We start from the raw sequence: 22,560 nt of genomic DNA on the forward strand, positions 1-22,560 counted from the left end.
CAACAAAGTTGAAGACTGAAGACCATTGATCCTTCATCTTCTTCTTCTTCTTTTCTTTTGCTTTTATGAACAATTTTTATTATTTTAATTTGTTTAAGCCAGATATGTCTGGCTAGTTTCTTTTTGTAGTTGGGATCATGGACCCAATGTTAATCATTTATAGTTTGTATATTGTTTTTATAATTTAATTAGTTTAGTTAGTTTTATTCTGCCTGTGTTAATTCTTCCATATCCTTGATAGAATTGATCGCTCTATTATAGGGTTTTGAGGGTTAGAGCTCACAATAGACATATTGGAGTTTTAATCTGAACAATGGTAGAATAACAATTTATGCATGACCTAGACATAGGCTTACATAGATTGCAAACTGTTTAATTCATTTGCTTAATGCTAAATTCAAGAGGAATTACTTGGACACTAGGATTCTAATTAATTGGGTTAAAGGATTGAAATCACTAAGACATTAGGGTTCAACTATTTAATAGAGAAATAATGAATTGTCTGAGCTAATAAACTAGTTAGTTATAAAATATAATTTAGGAATATAAGGGAGGATCGGAGGTGAAGTGCATCATGACTACAGTTCTTTTACAATTTTTCATAACTCATATTTTCTTTGACATTCTTGATTAATTCTTGCATGCTTTTAAATATTATTGTTTTTAAAATTCTGTTTTTAAATTACAACAACCAATCACTTTCACAATAAAACCAATTTTCTTTTCCAATTAAAAAGGAAATAGTTAAAATTAGTCATTGGTGCATTAATCCTCGTGGGACGATATATTACATATCATTTTATTACTTGAAACAAACAGTATACTTGTCGATTTCGCAACAAGTTTTTGGCGCCATTGCCGGGGATTAATTACGCCAATATTAGTTTTAACTTTCGATCTTTGATATTGGAATTTTTATTTTTATTTTGTTACTAATTGATTTCTCTCTTTTATGCGAGGTAAAGTTAACAGCGAACCTTTACAGTTTGATCCAGAAATCAAAAAGACTGCAACGAAGAACCGGAAGCTAACCAATCTAAGGAAGCAAGAGGAATTTTTGAATTCAGAGTCAAAAGCAGAACCCGAGATAGAAAATCCTAATCAACCATCGGAGGATGAATTGATGGAGTCAATCCTTGCTCTTCTTTTCACAAGACCAATTTCTAGCATCGTCAGACCATGAATCAATGCTAACATTTATGATATTCATCCGTCATTGATAGGATTGGTGGAGAAAACTCCATTTGGAGGTGAAGATTATGAAGACCCCCATGACTTCATGGACAAATTTCTAAGAATCTGTGACACTACCAAGCACCATGGGGTATCAGATGATGCCATTAGATTGAGGTTATTCCCTTTTGCTATAACAGGGAAAACTCTTAGATGGTTGGATCGACAAGCTCCCAATAGTATCAGAACATGGGATGATCTGGCAGCCAAGTTCTTTGCAGAACACTTTTCCATGGAGAAAAATAACAAGTTGGTTAATGAAATTACCAACTTCACTCAACAGCCAGGAGAGACTCTGTGTGCAGCTTGGACCAGATTCGAAGAATTGATCAGAAAGTGCCCCCTGTATGATTTGCCAGACGAAAAGAAAGTCAGGATCTTCTACAATGGGATGACACCGGATTCCATAATGATTGTCAATGGTGCAGCTGGTGGAACCATAGGGAAGAAGACAACAGCTCAAACTTTAGAACTGATTAACTACATGGTAAAGAACGAGAATGCATTTATGGCAGTCCAACCCGTTCAACCAAGGAAGGGACTTCTGCAATTGGGGAATAATGATGCGGTGTTAGCTGAACAAAAGAGTATATCTCAACAGCTCGCCAGTATGAATGCTAAGTTGGACAAGATGCAGATTTCTACAGCTCAAGTTAATTCAGTTAACATTGAGTATTGCAAAAGAGAGCATGAGACCAACGAGTGCCCAACACTGGTAGGATCAGATGCATTCCAAGTTAATGGAGTCAGGTATGATCCAAGACCATCGCAGAATTTCCAGAGGAACTAGAACAATGCTCCAGGGAACAATTTCCAAAGGAGAGTTCAAGGGGGAGGTTTGGATTACAAATCCAACAATTACTTACAACCTCTTCTTATTCCTTAGAAGGATCCGTCTGGACTGGAGAAAGCAATGCTGCAGCTTTTTAAAACCATCAATGACCATATCCAGACCACTGATGCTTTTATAAATGAGACAAGAGCCTATCATAAGAATCAAGATGCTTCCATCCGGAACTTGGAAAATCAGATAGGCCAATTGTCTAGGCAGCTAGCTGAGAGAAATCCAGGAACATTCCCCAGTGACACCATAATCAACCCAAGGGAGCACTGCAATGCCATCACTACTAAAAGCGAGGATCTAGAAAAAGTGGAAGCTCCTACAAGCAAGAATGAACACACACAAAAAGACAAGGAAGAAGCAAAGGATCAACCTCCTGTAGTTCAAAAGAAGCAATGAGATTTCTCACGTTTTGAGAAACCTCCATATCCTATGAGGAGCAAGCAACATGAGCGAAGGAAGCAATTGTCTAAATTTTTAGATATTTTTTAAGAAATTGCAAATTAACATTCCTTTTGCAGAAACTCTGGACAAAATGCCTTCGTATGCCAAGTTCCTAAAGGAGACATTATCTAAGAAGCGGAAGCTCAAAGAGGATGAACCTGTTACACTAATAGAGGAGTGCAGTGCAATCATACAGAAAAACTTGCCTCCAAAGTTGAAAGATCCAGGGAGCTTCAGTATTCTATGCACCATCGGCAAGACGACTATAGAGAAAGTCTTATGCGATCTTGGTGCCAGCATAAATGGATGCCCCTCACCCTGATGAAGAAACTGAGAATTGATGAAGTAAAGCCAACGAGGATGAATGTTCAACTGATAGACCGCTCAACAAAGCAAGCACAAGGTATTGTGGAAGATGTCCTCGTCAAGCTAAACAAATTTTTAATTCCTGTTGATTTTGTTATTCTTGACATTGATGAACTCAACAAAGCAAGCACAAGGTATTGTGGAAGATGTGCTCGTCAAGCTAAACAAATTTTTAATTCCTGTTGATTTTGCTATTCTTGACATTGATGAAGATGCCAGTGTGCCTATGATCTTCGGGAGGCCATTCCTAGCAACCTCAGGAGAACTAATCCTCGTCAACCTATATTGAGGAGAAAAAGGTTGAGGAAGGAAACCAGAAGGAAGTCCATCAGCAGCCTGAAGAAAGCAAGCCAAAGGTTAAGATGGAAAAGCCCAAGAGCAAAAAATAACATGTGAAAACAAAGTTTAAAGTTCTTGAGAACCCTCCTCCTCATCCACATCCATATGATCATGGAAGGACACAATACTGGATCAAGAAGACTGGGCCATCAATGGTAACATGCTTCCAACCACCATAATCATAAGGGGTACGTCAGGCTCATGACATTAAACAAGCGCTAGTTGGGAGGCAACCCAATAGTCATTTTTCTGTGTTATTCATTTTATCTTTACTAGGTAGTTTTAATTTCAAAAAGTGAGGTAAATTGTGAAAACAATGACAACAGATGAAAAAGCATAAATCTGGAAATTGGCGCTATCAGCATCAACCTGGTGCTACTGCGCCACAAGAATAAAAAGAAGCAGTAAGTCCGCGCTAACAGCGTAAAAATGGCGCCATCAGCTCTAGATACTTCGTAATTGAGCATCACGCGCGCTAACAGCGCACAGCTGGCGCTGTCAGCGCCAGTAATTCCAAATTTCACAGTAAGTTCGCGCTGTAAGCGTCAAGGTTGCCCCATCAGCGCCAAAAATTCCATAAAATATTCGCGCTGTAAGCGCGAGATTCGCGCTGTCAGCGCCAGGAAGTCCACACTTCACCATTTACTTTGACTTTAGTATTTTTATTTGTTTTGCTGTTTTGGATATTTTGTTTTGGATATTTTGTTTTGGTTATGTCTCTTCGTACATTTTACTGTTATGATTATTCTGTTTTCCGTTTAACAAGTGTGTGTGTTCCACCTACGCAGAAATAGCTTCACTCGACTAGTTTTGTTTATTGCTGAGGACAACAACATTCTAAATCTGGGAATTGGACGCATATCATAAGCGATAACTGCTAACTACGAAATCGCACAACAGAGACGTCTAACCGAAAAATTTTCTGTTAACAAGGGGAGACACTTTAACCTTTCTTTTTATTATTTTCTGCTATTTTCAATTTAATTTTTTTTTTTAGAAAAAAAAAATAGTGAATTCCTGAACAAGCATTCCTAGATTTTGCAAAAGCTTACTCAGCAATTAAATAGATTGAATCATAAGAAGTACATGTGATATCTGTGGAACATTAAATTTCTAGATAATCTGAGAGTGATGATTGCTCGTTTGTATAACTGCTTTGGTGAATAATTTTTAGATAATGCTTGATGTGAAATTTTGAAATTGAATTCTAGCTTGAATTATATCCGTGAGGATTAAGCCTATACAATAAATATTTTTTCAAAGAGGCTTCACTGTAATAGTCTTCTAGAACTTGAACTGTTTCTCTATTTTGCATGCATTACTGACATGATAAAAGCACGTTTATTCTTGTTAACTTAGAGCCAAATAGCCTACCTAGAAGAAATTTTCCATTGTTAAGCCATTTTGAGCCTTAGACCAATTTATTCAAAAATATGATGAAAATTACTTAACCCTGTTCCCATTGACACACCTTGAAAGAGATTGAAATGCTGATAAAAAGAAAAGTCAAGGTACTTCTCAAAAAGGAAAAGTTAAGTAAGTTGAAAAAGTAAAAAGAAGAATGGTCTGCAAAAATGCAGTTCGAAAGAGAAAAGAAAGAAAACATTTGCAAACAAGGAAAGAAAAAGGTAGTGAAAAGGGAATAAGAATCCTGAATTGACGAAAAGTGGCAGAAATAAAAATTGAGAAGGAAGCATTGTCAGAAATCTCAGTATTTCAGTCTCGCAAATTAATCAGCATCTGTCCAAAAGATTCTTACCCCCAAACCAGGCCAAGTTACAACCTTTCAAGACCTTTTGATCAGTCTATGCATGTCAAATGGGTCCATCAATCTTAGGGACTTGAGAATATGATCAAGCCTATGGAATTACTACTACATTGATGGAATGAGTGTGAAACCATCCAAACACTAGAGTGATGAGAGTTACATATTTATCTAGTCAGGAACATTCAAGTTATGATCTGAAATTCTTGATAAAACTGAAAAACATTGTTTGGATTTTTCAACAGTGAAGTTATACATGCATAGCATTATGATCTCTTAAGTTATTCGTGTTCCATGTCTTTATCTCCATAGAATTCGTCCTTGTTCTATTTTTGATCTACTACATTGCTGAGGACAACAACGTTCAAATCTGGAAATTATTTGATATGCCTCCAGCATATATATGATTTTAAGCCAAAAAGAAAAAGAATCTTGATCAAACATGAATAAAAAAGGGCTATAATTGCTATTAAATTGATAAATCCTAATCAAATATCTTGTCACTGAATTTCTTATATTTTTGTAGGAAAACAGACAAGAAAGAAGCTCAATTGAAAGCACAAGTCTGAAGCCCCCGCGCTACTGGCGCTATCAGCGCCAACATCACTTTCCAACACTGAACCACTACACTACTAGCGTGGCACTGGCGTTGTCAGCGCTAGCCATTTGCCAACCGCGCTATCAGCGCAGGACTCACGCTAGTAGCGCGAAGCTATTGTATTCAGACAACACTTCCACACTATCAGCGCCAACTTAGTGCTAGTAGCACGAGAGGCACGTGGTAATTTTTATGCTTATCTCAGACTGTATCAGAGGAGATTGGATCCAAGATATAAGATGAAAATTTGATCAAAATTTCTAGACAAGGGCACAAAGTCTATAAATAGAGACTCAGATTCCAGAGACATTGGTGCATTGGTTTTCGTGGGACGATATCTTACTTATCATTTTATTACTTGAAACGAACAGTATACTTACCGATTTCGCAACAATATACAGCTTAAACATGGTTGACTTGGTCATGGGATATTTTGGTCTCCACATTTCTCGCATGTCGAAATGACGCGGACAAGTCTCAAGGACATCTAAATTGTAAGCTATAATCTAGCTCCACCTATAAACATTTCAGGCCCTGTTCCTTTTGACCTTTCACAAACTCTTAGAATTGAATCTACATTTTTCTATCGAAACCTTCGAATTTTCGAGGCAATGCCTTCGGGGGCGGATGAGGATGCTAAGGACATTAAGAAACCACTCGTAAAAAAAAACGCTGGAAGTGGCTCTTTCTTTGTTGTGCTATGCGTTCTCATCGTTGCTTTGGGTCCTATTCAATTCGGTTTCACGGTGCTTGCATTCTACACCTACAATTTCACACTTCCCCCATTTTTCCTGCTTTATACGTCTTTTCTATCATGCACATGCTTTTGATGATGATGATGATTATTATTATTATTATTATTTTTCGTTTTGCGGTGTCATATTATTGTGTTTATACAGTGTGGCTTTTCTTCACCAACGCAAGCAGCTATGATTAAAGATCTTAATCTCTCAATTGAAAAGGTATTTATTTGATTGAGTGGCCTTTATTTTTTCAAGATTTTTTTTTTATCTCATTACTATTTTGTTTAATATCTTGTTGGGACAGTTTTCTCTCTTTGGATCTTTATCCAACATTGGTGCAATGGTCGGAGCAACCGTCAGTGGTCAACTAGCAGAAACCTTTGGGCGTAAGGGGGTATTATACTATTACCAACATGTTTTCATCATTTTGTTTTGCTTTATATCTATGGAGGGGTTATATTGACAAACTTTTTTTCTTACAAACTTACAAATTACACTTAAGTCTGACTAATCAGACTTCAATTAAGAGTGTATAACTAGTCAGACTTAGTGTAGTTTGTAAGTTTGTAAGAAAAAAAGTTTGTTAATATAACATTCTCCTTATATGTATATATCCATTTTTAAAAGATTTTATTTACTAAAAATAAATGTTAGCGAATTCAAATAGTAAAATCCAACATTAACTAGGAATGGATTAAATAGGGACCATTTATATATATATATAATTGGGTTGAAATCGTGATATCATATGTTTGCTTATTGTGCGGCTTCAAGTTCAATTGGGTTTGTTAATCACTACGTGGGGGAGTAAATATTGGATTAGGACTTATACTTGCGTTTGAATTCCCAAACAATAAAATCATATTTTCCTTCTAAAAATGATTTGAGATTTTCTCTTAAATCTTCTTAAAGTCAGTATAGCTTACTAAAAACTGGATATGAATATGTTATCTTTTCATGTGAAGAGGGAGGGAGTATAGTCTCACCTTTAGACTATGAAAAAAATTGATATAAAAAACTAGGAATTTTAATTCGAAATTTATCGTTGTGACATGTTGAATTGCAGTCACTAATATTCGCAGCAGTCCCAAATATATTTGGATGGCTCGTCATTTCTATAGCCAAAGTAAGTATTAACATATAGTTTGTTACCATGAATGTTGCCATGCAAGTTTCTTGCTTTCTAATGACATGCTATATCGTTTACTTCTTTTCTAGGAGTCATCGCTTCTATATATGGGAAGATTATTGGAAGGTTTTGGCGTGGGAATAATCTCTTATGTGGTAATCCTGATAAAATTTTATGAGAATTACTTTTCTTATGTTGCATAAGAGAAGTATTATCTCTTACACTTACATTTTGTAAATGGATTTCACAAATTTTTTTTCTCTCACCTCTAACTTTTTTCTCTCTCTTATTTATTGTTTGAGTAGGAGATAATATTTCTCTTATGCAACATAAGAAAAGTATTATCCAAACTTTATTCCTTGTCTGTGGGTGTGTGTATATGTATTTTTTGATCCATTTAAATATAACTTTTTAATTTTTGATCCATCAGGTAACTAATTTATACATGGGTTTTTCTATTTTTCTTAGGTGCCGGTTTATATAGCAGAGATATCACCTCGAACAATGAGAGGTAGCCTTGGATCTGTGAACCAGGTTGGCTAAATGTTGATGTTGGAAATAATATTATATATATATATATATATATATATATATATATATATATTTATTAGTATTTAGATTAAGTTTGGGCTAAGTTTATTAGGTTTTTAATATATTTTACAGACCCGTACTTATTTAATATATGGATTATTTCACTATTTCTTTCGTCTCTTGTTATTCAATATGGTCTTAGAGCATGGTTAGTAAGAGGAGAATTCACAGTAGAGTAGACTAAAGAAGAAGGAAACGGTTGATTGAGGCCATAAAATTCACATCATTTGGTAATCTCCTTTCCCGAACTCCGATCCTGAAATATGACATAAGTTTTAGTAAAGAAAACAACACAATCAATGAATTTTGTCAAACAACTAATAGAAAGTAAGTTAAAAGGAGAATCTGAAACATAGAGAACATGATCCAGAGGTAAAAGAAGAACTGTGTCGATCCCATAGGATTGGACCAGAAACCCATTGGCCATAATAATAGTAGGAAATTAACCAGTGGTACAAAGAGAAGTGAATAAGGACTTATTACCAGAAATGTGATCAGAAGCCATAGAATCAAGAGTCCAAGGGTCTAGAGAGTGTAATTGAAAAATCCCAGCAAAAGAATTACCAGTAGGAGCAATGAAGGCAGTAGGACCAGATGCTTGCTTCTCAAAACACCAAGTCACGAATTCATTAAGAAGAGCGGTAGGAGGTTGCGCAATGGAAAGTAACCCTGGAACAGGAGCACTAGAGGAAGCCTGAGCAACATGAGTATTCTGAGGAGGCTGAGGTGGCTTGCCATGAAGCTTCCAACAACAATCAATAGTATGATTGGTTTGATGACAATGGGTGCAGAGTAGTCGACAGGGGATTTACATCCACGACCAGAATCCTGAGCAACAAGGGAAGAGGGGTCAACGGTGTGAACTGGAGGTATATGGGTCGTAGAAGGTGCTAATGATGTAGAGGGCTTAGATGGAATCCTAAGTAAGGTAGACATCACAGAATCCAGTGTAGGAACTGTAGCACACCCCAAAATTTGATCTCGATTGGCAGAAAAATGGGAAGGTAAACCGTATAAAATAAACAATATAAAAAGGTTATTATGTTGTTCCTGCTACTTACTAACATCACCAGTAAGGGGCAGAAATTCATTAAGATCGTGAAGAAAACTCTGAGTTTTTCCCAAATACTCAGATATAGGACAATTGAAATCTCGAAGGGCAAAGGTAGTCATCAATTTCTGACACACACTATAGAGACACTGTTTATCATTGGTGTACAATGCCTTTGCCTGACTCCAAATAGCTTCATAGGTATTTGCAGGTTGAAAAATCTGCTTAATTGAAGGATGAAGAGTAGCTTTAATGAGACTGCACAACTGAGCATCAATCATCATCCATCGTGTGAGCTCATTATCCGCAATAAAGTCAGCCTTAGTAGTGAGATGGGATGTATAATTCTACCTATCTAACCAAAGTCGCTGATTTGACGACCAATAATCATAGTTCGACCGAGCTAATTTATTCACACTTAGCGAGCAAGGATATAATTGGAAAAAATAGTAGACTCTGACTTGGGGGAAACTAGAGACTCAAAAACAGAAGAGGTAGGGGAATGCATAATCACCCAACAAAAGAAAGATCAGAAAATCAGAAAGACAGATCACAAAATTAATCGGTAGGGGTGGGATCTGTGCATCAACAAAAACGATGTAGAAACACCAAAATAGGACCAAATCTAGAACCGTCGCAATGAGAAGAGAAAAACCTAGCTGGTCGCTGTCGGAATAGAGCTTCCACGCACCGGCCAACCGAAGAGGGAGACGACACTTTCACGGGCGCATGAGAGCATGAGGGGAAGTTTTTTGGGATGCGATCGGCATAGACGAGACCGCGTTGCCGAGACGAGCACGAGGATAGTGGCTCGTCGGAAAAGGCCACTGGACGGTGGTGGTCAACGACGGAGAAGCGACGATAATGGGGATCTGACGTCCGTTCGAGGAGAAAAAGATCTAGCAACGATGAAAATACAATATAAGAATGAAAGAGACGTCCGAAAACGGATAAGGAGACAGTACCCGAAAAAATTTGAAAAGACGATGAACAGTGGGTTCACCGAAAAAAGAAAAGGATCAAGATTCCTCTTGTTTTAGGCTCTAGATAGTAGATACCATATTTTCTTTATTAGTATTTAAGTTAAGTCTAGGCTAAGTCGATTAGATTTTCTATATATTGTACACACCTGTATCTATTCAATATTAAGATTATTTCACAAATCATTTCGTCTCTTAATTTTCAATAGTTGCTTTGACAAAGAGCCTTACATGCGTTGTTGCTCTTCTCCAATTACTAATATTTTATATTTATGTTATTTTCTTGTAGCTTTCGATTACGATCGGGATAATGCTGGCTTATTTGTTGGGCGTATTTGTCAACTGGAGAACGCTAGCACTATTAGGTGAATATTTAACTATATCCTTTGCAGAATTATTACGCATTACCAATGACTATGTGACTTGAATTGTGTTTGCCCTTAGTTCTACGACTAGGGTGAAACCACTCTATCCATTTTTTTTTATTTGGAATACTTTTAAAATATTTAATACATGCCTCATATTAAGCATAAATATTTTAATTTGCTCGAATATGAATGTTAAACAAGCAACATAAATGTGAACATCTAATTTTGTCTTAATTATTTTAAATTTAAAAATTAAATAAAATTATAAAAACTTATTTTATCAATGTTTTTAGTTGATAGAAAAATATATATTAAAAATCATTAAAGAAAAAATGGGTAAGAGAGACCTTGAAGTCTCACATGGAAAGAAACCATCTCCTTCTATTTGAAGTCCCACATTGGAGAGGCTTGAGGGACTTTGTCTCATCCTTCTCCCTTCCCCTATATATATGGAGTCCGTATATGCTTTAGATCCAAGACTTGTTCAAAAGTCAAACAAAAACCATACAGAAATTAATTTAATTCAAAAGCCTAAGTTGTTGGATGAGGATTTTATATACCACCTCTAACATGCACTCTCACACAAAAGGCCATAGCTGCTTGTTCATCTCATATTTTTTACCTATGAGAGCTTGATGGTACAATATTATTTAAAATTCAATATTATTTAAATTTATCATTTTATATTGTACACATTTCCTTATTTGTTTTTATTTTATATATATGTTAATGAGTTAGGATTCTTCTTATATTATTACATGTGTTTTATAATAATTTAAAAGGGATTAATTTAATAGTGGCGATCTCTTAATCTTGTAGTTTTACTTAGGATCACTCTAATTGTGACAACTTGGTAATCCAAACTTTTCTTTAAAAAATGATCATTATCTTTCCCTATTATAAATAATGGCGGGCAACTGGTTTTTGTTTTCAAAACATTAGTTAAGTTGGACAACATGTTAATCCTAAAATTTTATTTAAGTCATTTTGGTTGTGATAATTTGATGATATAAAATTCACAAATTCAATAAAATAAATTTTCAAGAATAAAACTCTGTTAAAGTATTTGCAAAAGTAAAATTAATATGTTTTCTTAGAAAAACGATGTGGTCTTGACTTGGAGGATATGTCAGAGTGGAATTTTTCCTTAACCTTTAAAGAAAAACTTTGAAATTTAGTTTTTGTAAATAATATTATTGTCCATATTATTTAATTTGAGTCAAACAAATATTTTATAATTATTAATAATTTGTACAGGGGTGCACTAAGATTAAGTTTATATCATTCTATGTGCATAATTAGACTAACACATAAACTCTCGAACTTTGTGTTAAGAATATTATAGACTATTAAAAAGACCTTTTTTTTGAAACACTATTAAAAAGACTCTCATCCAACAGCTTAAGTTTTTGGGTTGAATTGATTCTTTACATGATATCAAAGGCAATGTGACCAAGTGATTGCTAGTTCGATCCTCATCGCCACTACTTTGTAGTGGGATTAAGTCAATACAAGATAAAATCACAAATTGCGCCTGTGTCATGTCCATGCTTCAAGTCCAAATGGCTCTTGTATAAGGGGATATGATAGAGAGATATAATATGAAAATCGTTGATGGACTTTCACTTACAAGTTTAAGCAATTGAGTTGAATTGGTTGCTTCACATGGTTAGTGACCTCATGTATCAGAGCCATTAATGTAGCCTCAAGTTCGATTCTCGTCGCCCCCCGTCGCCCCCCACTTTCTAGTAGAATTAAGTTAGCACAAGGTAGAACCAAAATTTGGGTCTGTGCAATATCCAAGCTCAAAGGGCTCTTGCACGACGAAGAATATGTTAGAGAATAATATAACCAATTGAAAAGGCCCTCACCAAATAGCTTAAACTTTTAGTTTGAATTGGTTCTTTACAACTTACTTCATATTCTTAAACAGTTTGCCAAATAAGAATGTTTTTCGAATTTTTTTAATTTAAATAAAATTGGTTATGACTCCTTGCTTTATTTTTAATTTTGAATAAATTTTGGGTCATTACAATAACTATAAAAGTTGCTGCTTCATTACCAAATGTTCAGAGTCTAAAAAATATCCTCTTATGCAAAAGCTAGTATGCAACATTCAACACATAGCGGATTTCTTTGTACAAAATTGAAATATGTAATTTTTATACCTTACAAATATACAAAATTCTTATTTAAGATAAGGAAAAACGAACAAAAAAGTATTTATTAATATAATGAAGCATTTCTCTATTTCTTTGCAGGAGTTCTTCCCTGTGCAATATTGATACCTGGGTTATATTTCATTCCAGAATCACCTAGATGGTTGGTATGCATCATACAAAATGTATTATATTAACTAGATTTCTGTGTATACCCATCTTTTGTCACTTACATGCAATCTGCTTTCCAAAGATCAGACGGTCAATCAGAGTTCAGAGGAACCAAACCCCACTTATTTTGGAAAACCTTTTCATTTAAATTTTAATTTTATTCTGGTTTCATAAATGTCTAGGCCGAAATGGGGATGACAAAAAAGTTTGAAGCTTCTTTACAAACCTTACGAGGATCCCGTGTTGATATTACTATGGAAGCACAGGAAATCCAGGTACTCCATCAAATATATTACTAGTTCGATTTTTTTCATGTCACATAACAAAAGTATTTTACCTGCACACACAAATTAAGTATGAGTTCCACGCTTAAAAAAAAAAGTCAGGATACAGAACTGGATCCTCAGGATACGGAACCGAATCCATATTGCTGGAAGAAACAATATCATTCGTACAACATGACAAACTGACTTCCCTTCTTTTATATACGGGATTTATAATTCTTGTGTTATGTAAGAATAACAAAAACTTATGTGTAGGATCCTTGTCAGCATGAAAATCGAATAATATGTAAAAACAAATTTCCTTCTCATGTTACATAAGAATTATATATAAAACTCACTTGCAAAAAAAAAAAAAAAATTATATATAAAACCCTTTTATATATAGAAAAAATATTTCTCTAGTCACCGAAGATAAAATTATCTCCAGTGAGTTCAAAATAAAGTCATTTTGGGTTATAAGAATAAAAAATTATAATAATAAAGACTAATATAACCCTGCAATATATTAAAATTACAAAAATGCCTTGATTTCTGCCCCCAAAACGACATTATTTTGAGCTCCCAAAAGATAACCTATCTCTATTGACCGGAGAAATCAAAGAGATATTTTATCTCTTGCTGCAAACACAAAAATGTTGAGTTTCACCAATTTGAAAAAAAATAAGGGTGACACATTTTTTATGTCAGGAGGTATGTTTTTCTCTAACAATAGGAGAAATATATATATATATATATATATATATATATATATATATAATTTATTGTTTTTTATATTGTGTAAAATAAATTTATCTCTTACTCATATAAAAATATATGGGATCCATATTTTTTTATTTATTTCTTTTTCTCATATAAGCCCACATGGATCTCACACACTTTTATACTTATATATGAGATAAATTTTTCTTATATAATATAAAAAATATTAACCCTATATATATATAGGGTTAATAATTTTTAGAAGATAATTTTAATTCCTAATTTATTTTCTGCACATACGTACAAGTGGACGAACTCTATATTTTCTTTTATTTTTTCTCTTCTTCTCTCTATCTGAAAAAAAAATGTATAACTTTATCTATTATGCACACATACATGTGGGCGGTATCCTATGAGTTATACATTAACCTCTGTGTGTGTGTGGATATTATGTCAAACTTGGGCCAATCGCTCTTTACTTGGACCAAACTTCTAATGAGACATGTTCATGATGGAAGGGATCTTTGGCATCGAACAACACATCGACACACGGTATACAGTTAGCAGATCTCAAGAAGAGAGGATATTGGTTTCCTTTGATGGTATGATACTATGATTCGATTTGTTGTTCCTCTTATCACTTTTCCCCTCCCCTTAAATGATTCTTATGCTTTCATTTATTTGCCAAATAGCTCAATTTCAATCCTTATGACTTCTGGTAACTGAGTGCATGCTCCATGCAGGTAGGTATTGGATTACTTATGCTCCAACAACTTTCTGGTATCAATAGTGTTTTTTTCTATTCTAGTAAGATATTTTCAAGAGCAGGTAATTAATTAGATTTTTTTACCATTAATTAATTGTCGATTTGCTGTCATATAACATTCTTGTATCTTTGTTATTAGCAACTTGATCTGAGTTAAACCTTTTATGTCCTTTGCGTCTTGAATTATCGTGGACCTCACGGTATAATAGGAATTTATTCCAGCGACGCTGCTACATTTGGACTCGGAGCTATTCAGGTAAAAAATTAAATATGTTTTCGAATAGATATTATTGCCTTCATGTGAGTATTAAAATATCAAACTAATTATCATTATCAATTTTCTTACATACGCAGGTCGTAATGACTGGGATCTCTACTTGGTTGGTGGACAAAAGTGGTCGAAGGATCCTTCTAGTAGTGCGTATTAAGGGAAATTTAATTATTTTTAAGGAAAATGTTTGCCGTTTTAGAAAATATAATTTTTTATCATTTTAAGTTAAACAAGAGTAGTTTGGCGCATATTCAATGGTATTTTATATTCTCTTTCCTCCACAAAATTATAGGAGATAGAGAATATAGAAAACAATAAATATGCCCTTAGACGAAGTTAGTATAATGGAGGAGAGAGAAGCGCTCATTTCTCGTATGACACAAATTTGTATTTTTTAAAATGACCAATATTTTAGGACACAAAATTATGGGGAAAGTGTGTATTATTTTAAAGGACATAAAATTATGTCATTTTAAGTGAGAGAAAGACATAAATCATGGGAGAGAAAATGAGAAGAAATTTTTTTAAAGGTGTGAGTTTCACCTCTTTGTGATAATGAAAGGATATAAGGTGTGTCATTTTTTTCCCCAAAATTATATATTTTAAAATGATAAATATTTTTTTGACATAAAGAATTATGAAAACTTTAATTATCATTAATTACTTGCAGGTATCCTCCTCTGTAATGACACTTAGCCTCCTCCTTGTTGCTACATCATTCTATCTGGAGGTTGGTAATCACTAATTAACCTTCAAATTAACTTCAATTCAACATCGATCAGTAACTTAACTAGTAATGTTTATATTAAATAATGGCGTTGTTTCATTGAATCCAGGCAGTCGTATCAGATGATGCTCACATTCGTCAAATGTTAGCAATGCTCTCTGTTGTGGGGCTTGTGGTATGATTTTATTGATTTGGCATGTTTCTTCCTGTCAAGCTTTAAATTTCCAGTACAATTTGAACAATTGTTCCTGTTTTAGGCTTTGGTCATTGGTTTTTCTCTCGGCATTGGACCAATCCCTTGGATTATAATGGCTGAGGTATGCAGAAAAATCTATTTCCACTTACATAATTTATGGCTCCAGATCCTTTTTTCCCCCCAAATAACCATTACAACATAGCACTCAAAATTTGGAGGGGGGATTCCAATCGTTTTACATATATACATGGCTCGGGTTCATTAAGAGTGTGCATGACAACCATTCTGTTCTCTGGCACTGTTTCTTAAAAGAAACAATTCTTTTTTATTTATGTGCCTTGGAATAATTTCTGAGAAAAAAAATGTGTTTGATAACATGTTTTATTTTTATTCCGAGAATGAGAATTGCGTTTGATAACACAACAAATAATAGAATAAAAAATCATTCCTATTAAGCATAAAAAATTTTGGATCATCACTTTTCTTTTCATATTGTGTGGTTGTGGTGGTGGAGTTGATGGTATGGTGGCGGCGGCGGCGGTGGCAATAGTGGTGATGAAATGGTAGCGGCGGCGACAGCAGTGGTAATGGTGACAGCGGCGGTGGTGGTAATGGTGGTATGGTGGTGATAATGGTGTGGTTGTGGTGACGATAGTAGCTGCGGCGATGGTAGTGATAATAGTGGTGACAGTGATGGTGGTGGTGATAATGGTGATGGTGGCGGTGACGTAGAGGTGGTGGTGGTGACAACAGTGGCCGCAACGATGGTGGTGGTGGCAATAGTGGTGATGATGGTGACGACATGGTGGTGGTGGCGGTAGCAATGACATGATAATAGTAGTGGTGGCAGCGGAAGTGGTGGTAACGGTGGCATAGTGGTGGCAGTGGTGGTGGTGACGGCAGTGGCTACGACGATAGTGATGATGATGATATGGTGGTTGCGGTGGCGTAGTGGTGGCGATAACAGTGGCATGATAATGGTAGTGGTGGCGGCGGCGGTGGCGGTGGCGTAATGGTAGTGGCGGTGGCAGCGGTGGTGGTGACAACAATGTCTACGACGATGGTGATGGAGATGACATGGTGGCGGTGGTGTGGTGGTGGTTGTGGTGGTAGTAATGGGGGTGGCCGCAGCGGCGATGGCGGTAGTAGTGGTGGCGTGGTGGTGGTGATGGCAGTGGCTACGATGATGGTGATGGTTATGATGGTGGCGGTGACGTAGAGGAGGTGGTGGTGGTGGTGACAACAGTGGCCGCAACGATGGTGGTGGTGTCAGTAGTGGTGTTGATGGTGACGGCATGGTGGTGGGGCGGTAGCAATGACATGATAATGGTAGTGGTGGCAGCAGCGACAGTGGCTGCGACGATGGTGATGATGATCACATGGTGGTTGCGGTGGCGTAGTGGTGGCGGTGGCAGTGGCATGATAATGGTAGTGATGGCGGCGGAAGCGGTGGTAATGGTGGTGGTGGTGGTAGTGATAACAATGTCTACAATGATGGTGATGGAGATGACATGGTGGCGGTGGTGGTAGTAATGGGGGTGGCGGCAGCGACGATGGCGGTAGTAGTGGTGGCGTGGTCGTGGTGATGGCAGTGGCTACGATGATGGTGGTGGTTGTAACACCCCGTGTATACCCGGTTTGTTAACATGTCATCGTATTAAGCCACGCTTAATTAAATGTGCGAAATAACTTTTTCTTTTCAATTATGATGTCATTATCAATTACCAAGTTGATTACTTAATCACTTTCAAAATGAAGCCTGTATGTAATTGCAATAAAACAACTATCTACACTGAATAACCTCATGATATAAATATGGGAGTATCTAAGTCACGGATCTACAACACGTAGTCCGGACATAATCCTAATACATTAATAGAACTTGAATCCCAATAAGACCTAGTCAATCAATGTGGCATAGACAACCCTCATGCTCACCAAATAAGGCAACAAAGCCCAACAGCAGTCTCAACAACAACATGACAATAAATATAAAGCAGGTCAGCATCCAAGCATAATCCAAGCATATCATCATAAAGCAAAATCTCAACTCAGCTCCGGCCTCCTGCCACCCGAGGTCTCAACCCCCGAGTTACCTGAACCTGAAATATGTGCCCCAAACATGGAGTGAGATCTCTAAACAGAAATCTCAGTAAGGCAAGGGGTCCTCAAGGATTTCTACACCCCAAGCTCACTTACATGTACAATATAAGTTCCAAAGCAGTATAAGTTCCCAAATCAGTGCAATGCAACATATAATCATGTCATGTGTGTCAACTATTCTACTGGCCAGAGAAATGCAGGATGTACGTACGTCTACAACCCATAATAGTACACGCCCATGCCGTACCTTCCCACAGGATCACATTCCCGTCTAGGCGAAACATCACATACATATCATAAGGCATTTGCACTTAACAGCTCAAAAGCATTTCAATAAATCAATACATGAAAACACATCATGCATATAAACCATTCTCCCATGGGGTATGGTGGAACCAACAATGGCTAATCCGAGGACTCGAAAGCTTACCTCTAAGCAATCAATCCAAATAAGAGTCCAACCAAGCTCAAGGTCCACAAACAGCACTCTCGCCGTCTGTTTATACCAACAAACATATCAACACTCGTGATCTATAAGCATTTAACATAAAGAAAACGCTTTCCTTTTATGTTTCATGTCTTTAGGCTTCTCACAAAGTCATAAGCCCTTAATCACTTTGATTCTGACTTAGAGTAGTTATTACAGAAGTCCACATTAACCAATCATAGGACCACAAACCCAAAATATCATTCTGTATGAACAGTGCCGTTACTGTCTCGAAATTCCCAGAATATCCGGATATTTGTCGGGGACATATCCGGATATCCATATCCGAAAATCATATCCGGATATCCATATTCGGATATCACCAGACCCCATATCCGGATATCAATAGCCGGATACCATATCCGGATATTTCGCGACAAAATGCAGTTCTGCATTTCGCGAGATATCCTTCCCAAAGGTTGCTCTTTTAACGATTCTAGAAGCTTAAACAGGCATTTCTTGGTGTGTTTAACCTTACCCAACCTTAAGTTATGAACTTTGGCTTATTACATGCATCAAGGCTCCATTTTTAACCATTAAACTCATGATCAAAGGTTGAAAATGTTTACCAAGTTCTCAAAACAGAGAAAAGACAGTGATTTGAAGCTTCCAATGCCACTCCACAGAGCAGCAACCAAGGGATCACGAAAATACACTCCAAGGCGGGTCCTTTCTTTACAAAGAAAGCTTCATGAAGCTTCCACACTCAAGACAATGGCTCCTACCTTTCCTAACAAAGAAGTCAGCCCCAAGACTTCCCCAAAACAATGACCAAACTCAGCAACAAAGGCCTCTCACCCACACAAGGTTGCTCACACCAAGTTATGTTGATTTAGAGAAGAAACAATGATCAAAGGTGGTGTCTTTGGTGAGAAAAGAAGGAAGAGAGCATAAGGACAAGGTGGAGAAGGAGGCAACAGCTCCAAGCACAAAAAGTCACGTAGGAAATGGCTGAGTATCAGCCTAGGTTAAAGTGCAAGGGTCCTTATATAGCCCACTTAAGTCTTAATCGCACTGTATTAGCGCTAATAGCTACACTTAGCATTTTAATCCCAAACTTAGGATTCTGAACTTACTCCTTTCCGGTACGCGCTTTTACATAGCCAGTATCGGTTCTGGCACTAGTTCTCATTATTTTGACCTGAAACTTGTTATGCCAGTCCTATATATTATTCTAGTGACATATATATACTTTTCATAATTTCTCGAGATACTTCATCGGTACGCATTTATACCGTGAGGTAGAACCGGTATCTGCACTTTTCGTCAGAAAAGCGACTTTCAGCATTCTTAATCTCTTACTATAATTATTTAAGCCTTCTCATAATTATTTGGGTCAATTATGAAATTATTTCCTAATTTCACATTTAATTAATTTAATTTCCTAATTTAACAGTGCGGTTTCTTACAGTGGTGGTTGGTGACGGTGGTAGTGATAATGGTGGTGATGTTGATGGTAGTGGTGGTGGTGGTTGGTGACGGTGGTAGTGATAATGGTGGTGACGGTGGTGGTAGTGGAGGTGGTGGTACGACGATGGTAGCGGTGGTCGTGTCGGGATGGTGGTGGCGGTGGTGATGATGGTAGTGGTGGAGAGTAATTGAGAGAGATAAGTATTTTTCATTTTTTGCCCGGAACAAAAAAGAAAAAAATTTGATTTTTTTTTGTTCCCCAGCACACAAAAAACCGGTTCATCTCGAGAACAAAAAAATAAACATATTTTACCAAACGAGTTTTCTATCCATTTTTGTACACGGGAGCAGAAATTAAAAAAAAAAATGATTCCATGAAGATTGTCATGCACACCCTAACTACCACATTAAATATTTAGCTAATGGCTATATATTTTCTGCATCCTTTGTTGTCTCACCCCCATCTTATTGTTTAAATGATTGACAAATCAAATATAAAAAATATCCCGCAAACTATTTAATGAATTTTTTTAGTCTTTATTCTAATGCAGTCTTTTGTTATCCTTAATTTATTTATGAATATTAGCTTAAGAAATTTAACATAATATTATGGGTTTAATGTGTCGCGTATTGTAGGAAGATAAATTTATCTCCTATACACATATAAAAGCGTGTGGTGCCCATATGGGTCCATGTGAAAAGAAAAAAGAAAAAGAAAAAAATATAGATCTCACACACTTTTATGTGTGTGGAGGAGTTAAATTTATCTCTTACAACATGAGAAACACAAAACTCTAATATTATATAACGTATTCTAGTCGACCTCCATAGACCCAATAAGATGAACTCAATGTCAAAGATCCAGTAAAGGAACTTTCTAGATAATACTCCATGGTGAGCCATATGGCTTCGTTATAGAGAATCCCCTTCTCACTGTAAAGCTCGTACACATATGATGGGAACAAATGCTACACTACAATAGTGGAGGTAAGGTTAATGATTTTGGCTCACCTTCCCCCTATAATTAAGTAATATTGATTCCCTTATATAAATCCCCTCTTCTTCTCTAGAAGGAATACCTGATTTTTTACACTTCTATGAGTTATTACTTTGTTGGAATTTAGAGACACCTTAGCCGAAATGTACCTTCCCCCTTTTTGTAGCTATTTCTGCATTGTGCCATGGGTGACTCTTCGAGCTTTGGTCCATACCATTGTTACTTTGAGCACCTCCATATTAACATACTATATCGTTTGGGGATACAGATTTGGTTCTAAATTCACAGCAATTCATAACGTTTGAAGATCTTTTTCAATAACTCACCACTTACCCAAATGTTGTGGCTTGAAGCTATTTTAACATCCATAAATGTTATAAGGTATTTTAATGCATGTATATTAAAAATAGGAACTGATCAACAACTATTAATCGTGTGTTTTTCAGATACTTCCACTAAATATTAAGAGCTTTGGTGGCAGTGTAGCCACCTTTATGAATTGGTTCACTGCCTCAGTAATCACCATGACTGCAAACTTGCTTTTAAATTGGAGCAATGCAGGTATGTGTCTCTATCTATTTATGCTTGTTTTTTGTTTATTGGATTGCTAGCATGCACAAATGACTTAAAAACCTATCAGAGTAAGCTTAAGTTAAAGTTTGGTTGTGAACAGGAACATTCACAATTTATGCAATTTTTTCCGCCTTCACGGTTGCTTTTTCAATGATTTGGGTTCCCGAGACCAAGGATAGAGCATTGGAAGAAATTCAAGCATCGTTTGGAGGATAATTTAGATGATTTTTATGTTGATTATGTTTGAGCGAGCACGAAATAGTTTTTGCCGTTTGACATGATATTATATAATATAATGTATTGTATAAGATAATACTATCTAATATTTGATAATGCACTATGTAATACTATATAGGATAAAAATAAGTATTTTTAACAAAAATATCCTTTAATAAAGAATTACTGAACTCATGTTTTATCATATAATCAGATATATGGAATTAAATTTATGCCACCAAGTCATTCCAACAGCCCCCTACCAAATATTTATATTTTTTACGAAAAATTCAATTTAACAACTCAAAGCTACATACTTCACTGGAATTGGTTGATTAAACCTCACTTATGAAAGCAAGTTCCTAACCACAGAAAGATCACAGCAAAATACACCTTGGAAAACTGCAGGATTCACAGTTTGAGAGGATATAATGGACTTATTTTCCATCTAAACGTTGTTATTGTTGCTCATACTATCTGACTTATTGAGCTCAGGTTGTTCAGTTATTTTTTAAAACTTGAATTGTCGCTGCCTATGCAACAACTTGCATAGAGTTTCCCTGGAATCTCCCTGTAACGCACGTTATGATGCTTCCGTGCAAGGCCAGGAAGCTTATGATCATACAAGATTGAATTGTAGAGCAACTTCAAGTGTTCAAGAACGTGTAGGTAATCCGGTAAACAACGAATGGTTTCAAAAAACGAAGATCTAGTGTCAAGGGCTTGAATGCAAGTAGGGCCGAGTGCAAAGGTTCGGTTACAGTCTCCTATGGACTCTATAGTTTGACCTGTGGAACGGTGTGCAGAGGCTTTGTGCATGTAGCATTCGATGAGGAAACCGTGTGGGGCGCCACACCAGCCGTCGACGATTTTGGAGAAGTGACGGATGGCCTCCGAGTAGAGGCCAACGTCTAGGGCTGCAAGTCCGGCAGCACAATGGCGGAGAAAGAACTTGATGTAACTAAGGATATGGATGACACTCTCTGATTCGCTCAAAGGGGTTCGCAGTGGAGTGGTGGGTGGTGGGTTTGTGGTGGCTCTTATGAAGGGAAT

The 22,560-nt window shown here is 36.3% G+C and overlaps 1 protein-coding gene across 1 annotated transcript; it reads left to right on the forward strand.

Annotated features, from left to right (window-relative positions):
- Window positions 1-2,609: 2,609 nt before the first annotated feature.
- LOC133304876 (sugar transporter ERD6-like 4) lies at window positions 2,610-21,507 on the forward strand. The gene is made up of 19 exons (XM_061504954.1): window positions 2,610-2,754; window positions 6,118-6,332; window positions 6,486-6,548; window positions 6,634-6,723; window positions 7,396-7,455; window positions 7,548-7,613; window positions 7,927-7,992; window positions 10,370-10,445; window positions 12,710-12,774; window positions 12,961-13,053; window positions 14,280-14,363; window positions 14,505-14,589; window positions 14,737-14,783; window positions 14,882-14,944; window positions 15,469-15,528; window positions 15,635-15,700; window positions 15,783-15,842; window positions 21,165-21,279; window positions 21,392-21,507. Exons 1-19 carry the CDS (start codon window positions 2,610-2,612, stop codon window positions 21,505-21,507), a joined length of 1,635 nt encoding a protein of 544 aa, XP_061360938.1.
- The last annotated feature ends 1,053 nt before the right edge of the window (window positions 21,508-22,560 follow it).

Source organism: Gastrolobium bilobum, unplaced genomic scaffold (assembly GCF_033153095.1).
Source record: "Gastrolobium bilobum isolate Gb01-03AN ecotype WA unplaced genomic scaffold, APGP_CSIRO_Gbil_v1 utg12541, whole genome shotgun sequence".
NCBI classification, from domain to species: Eukaryota; Viridiplantae; Streptophyta; class Magnoliopsida; order Fabales; family Fabaceae; genus Gastrolobium; species Gastrolobium bilobum.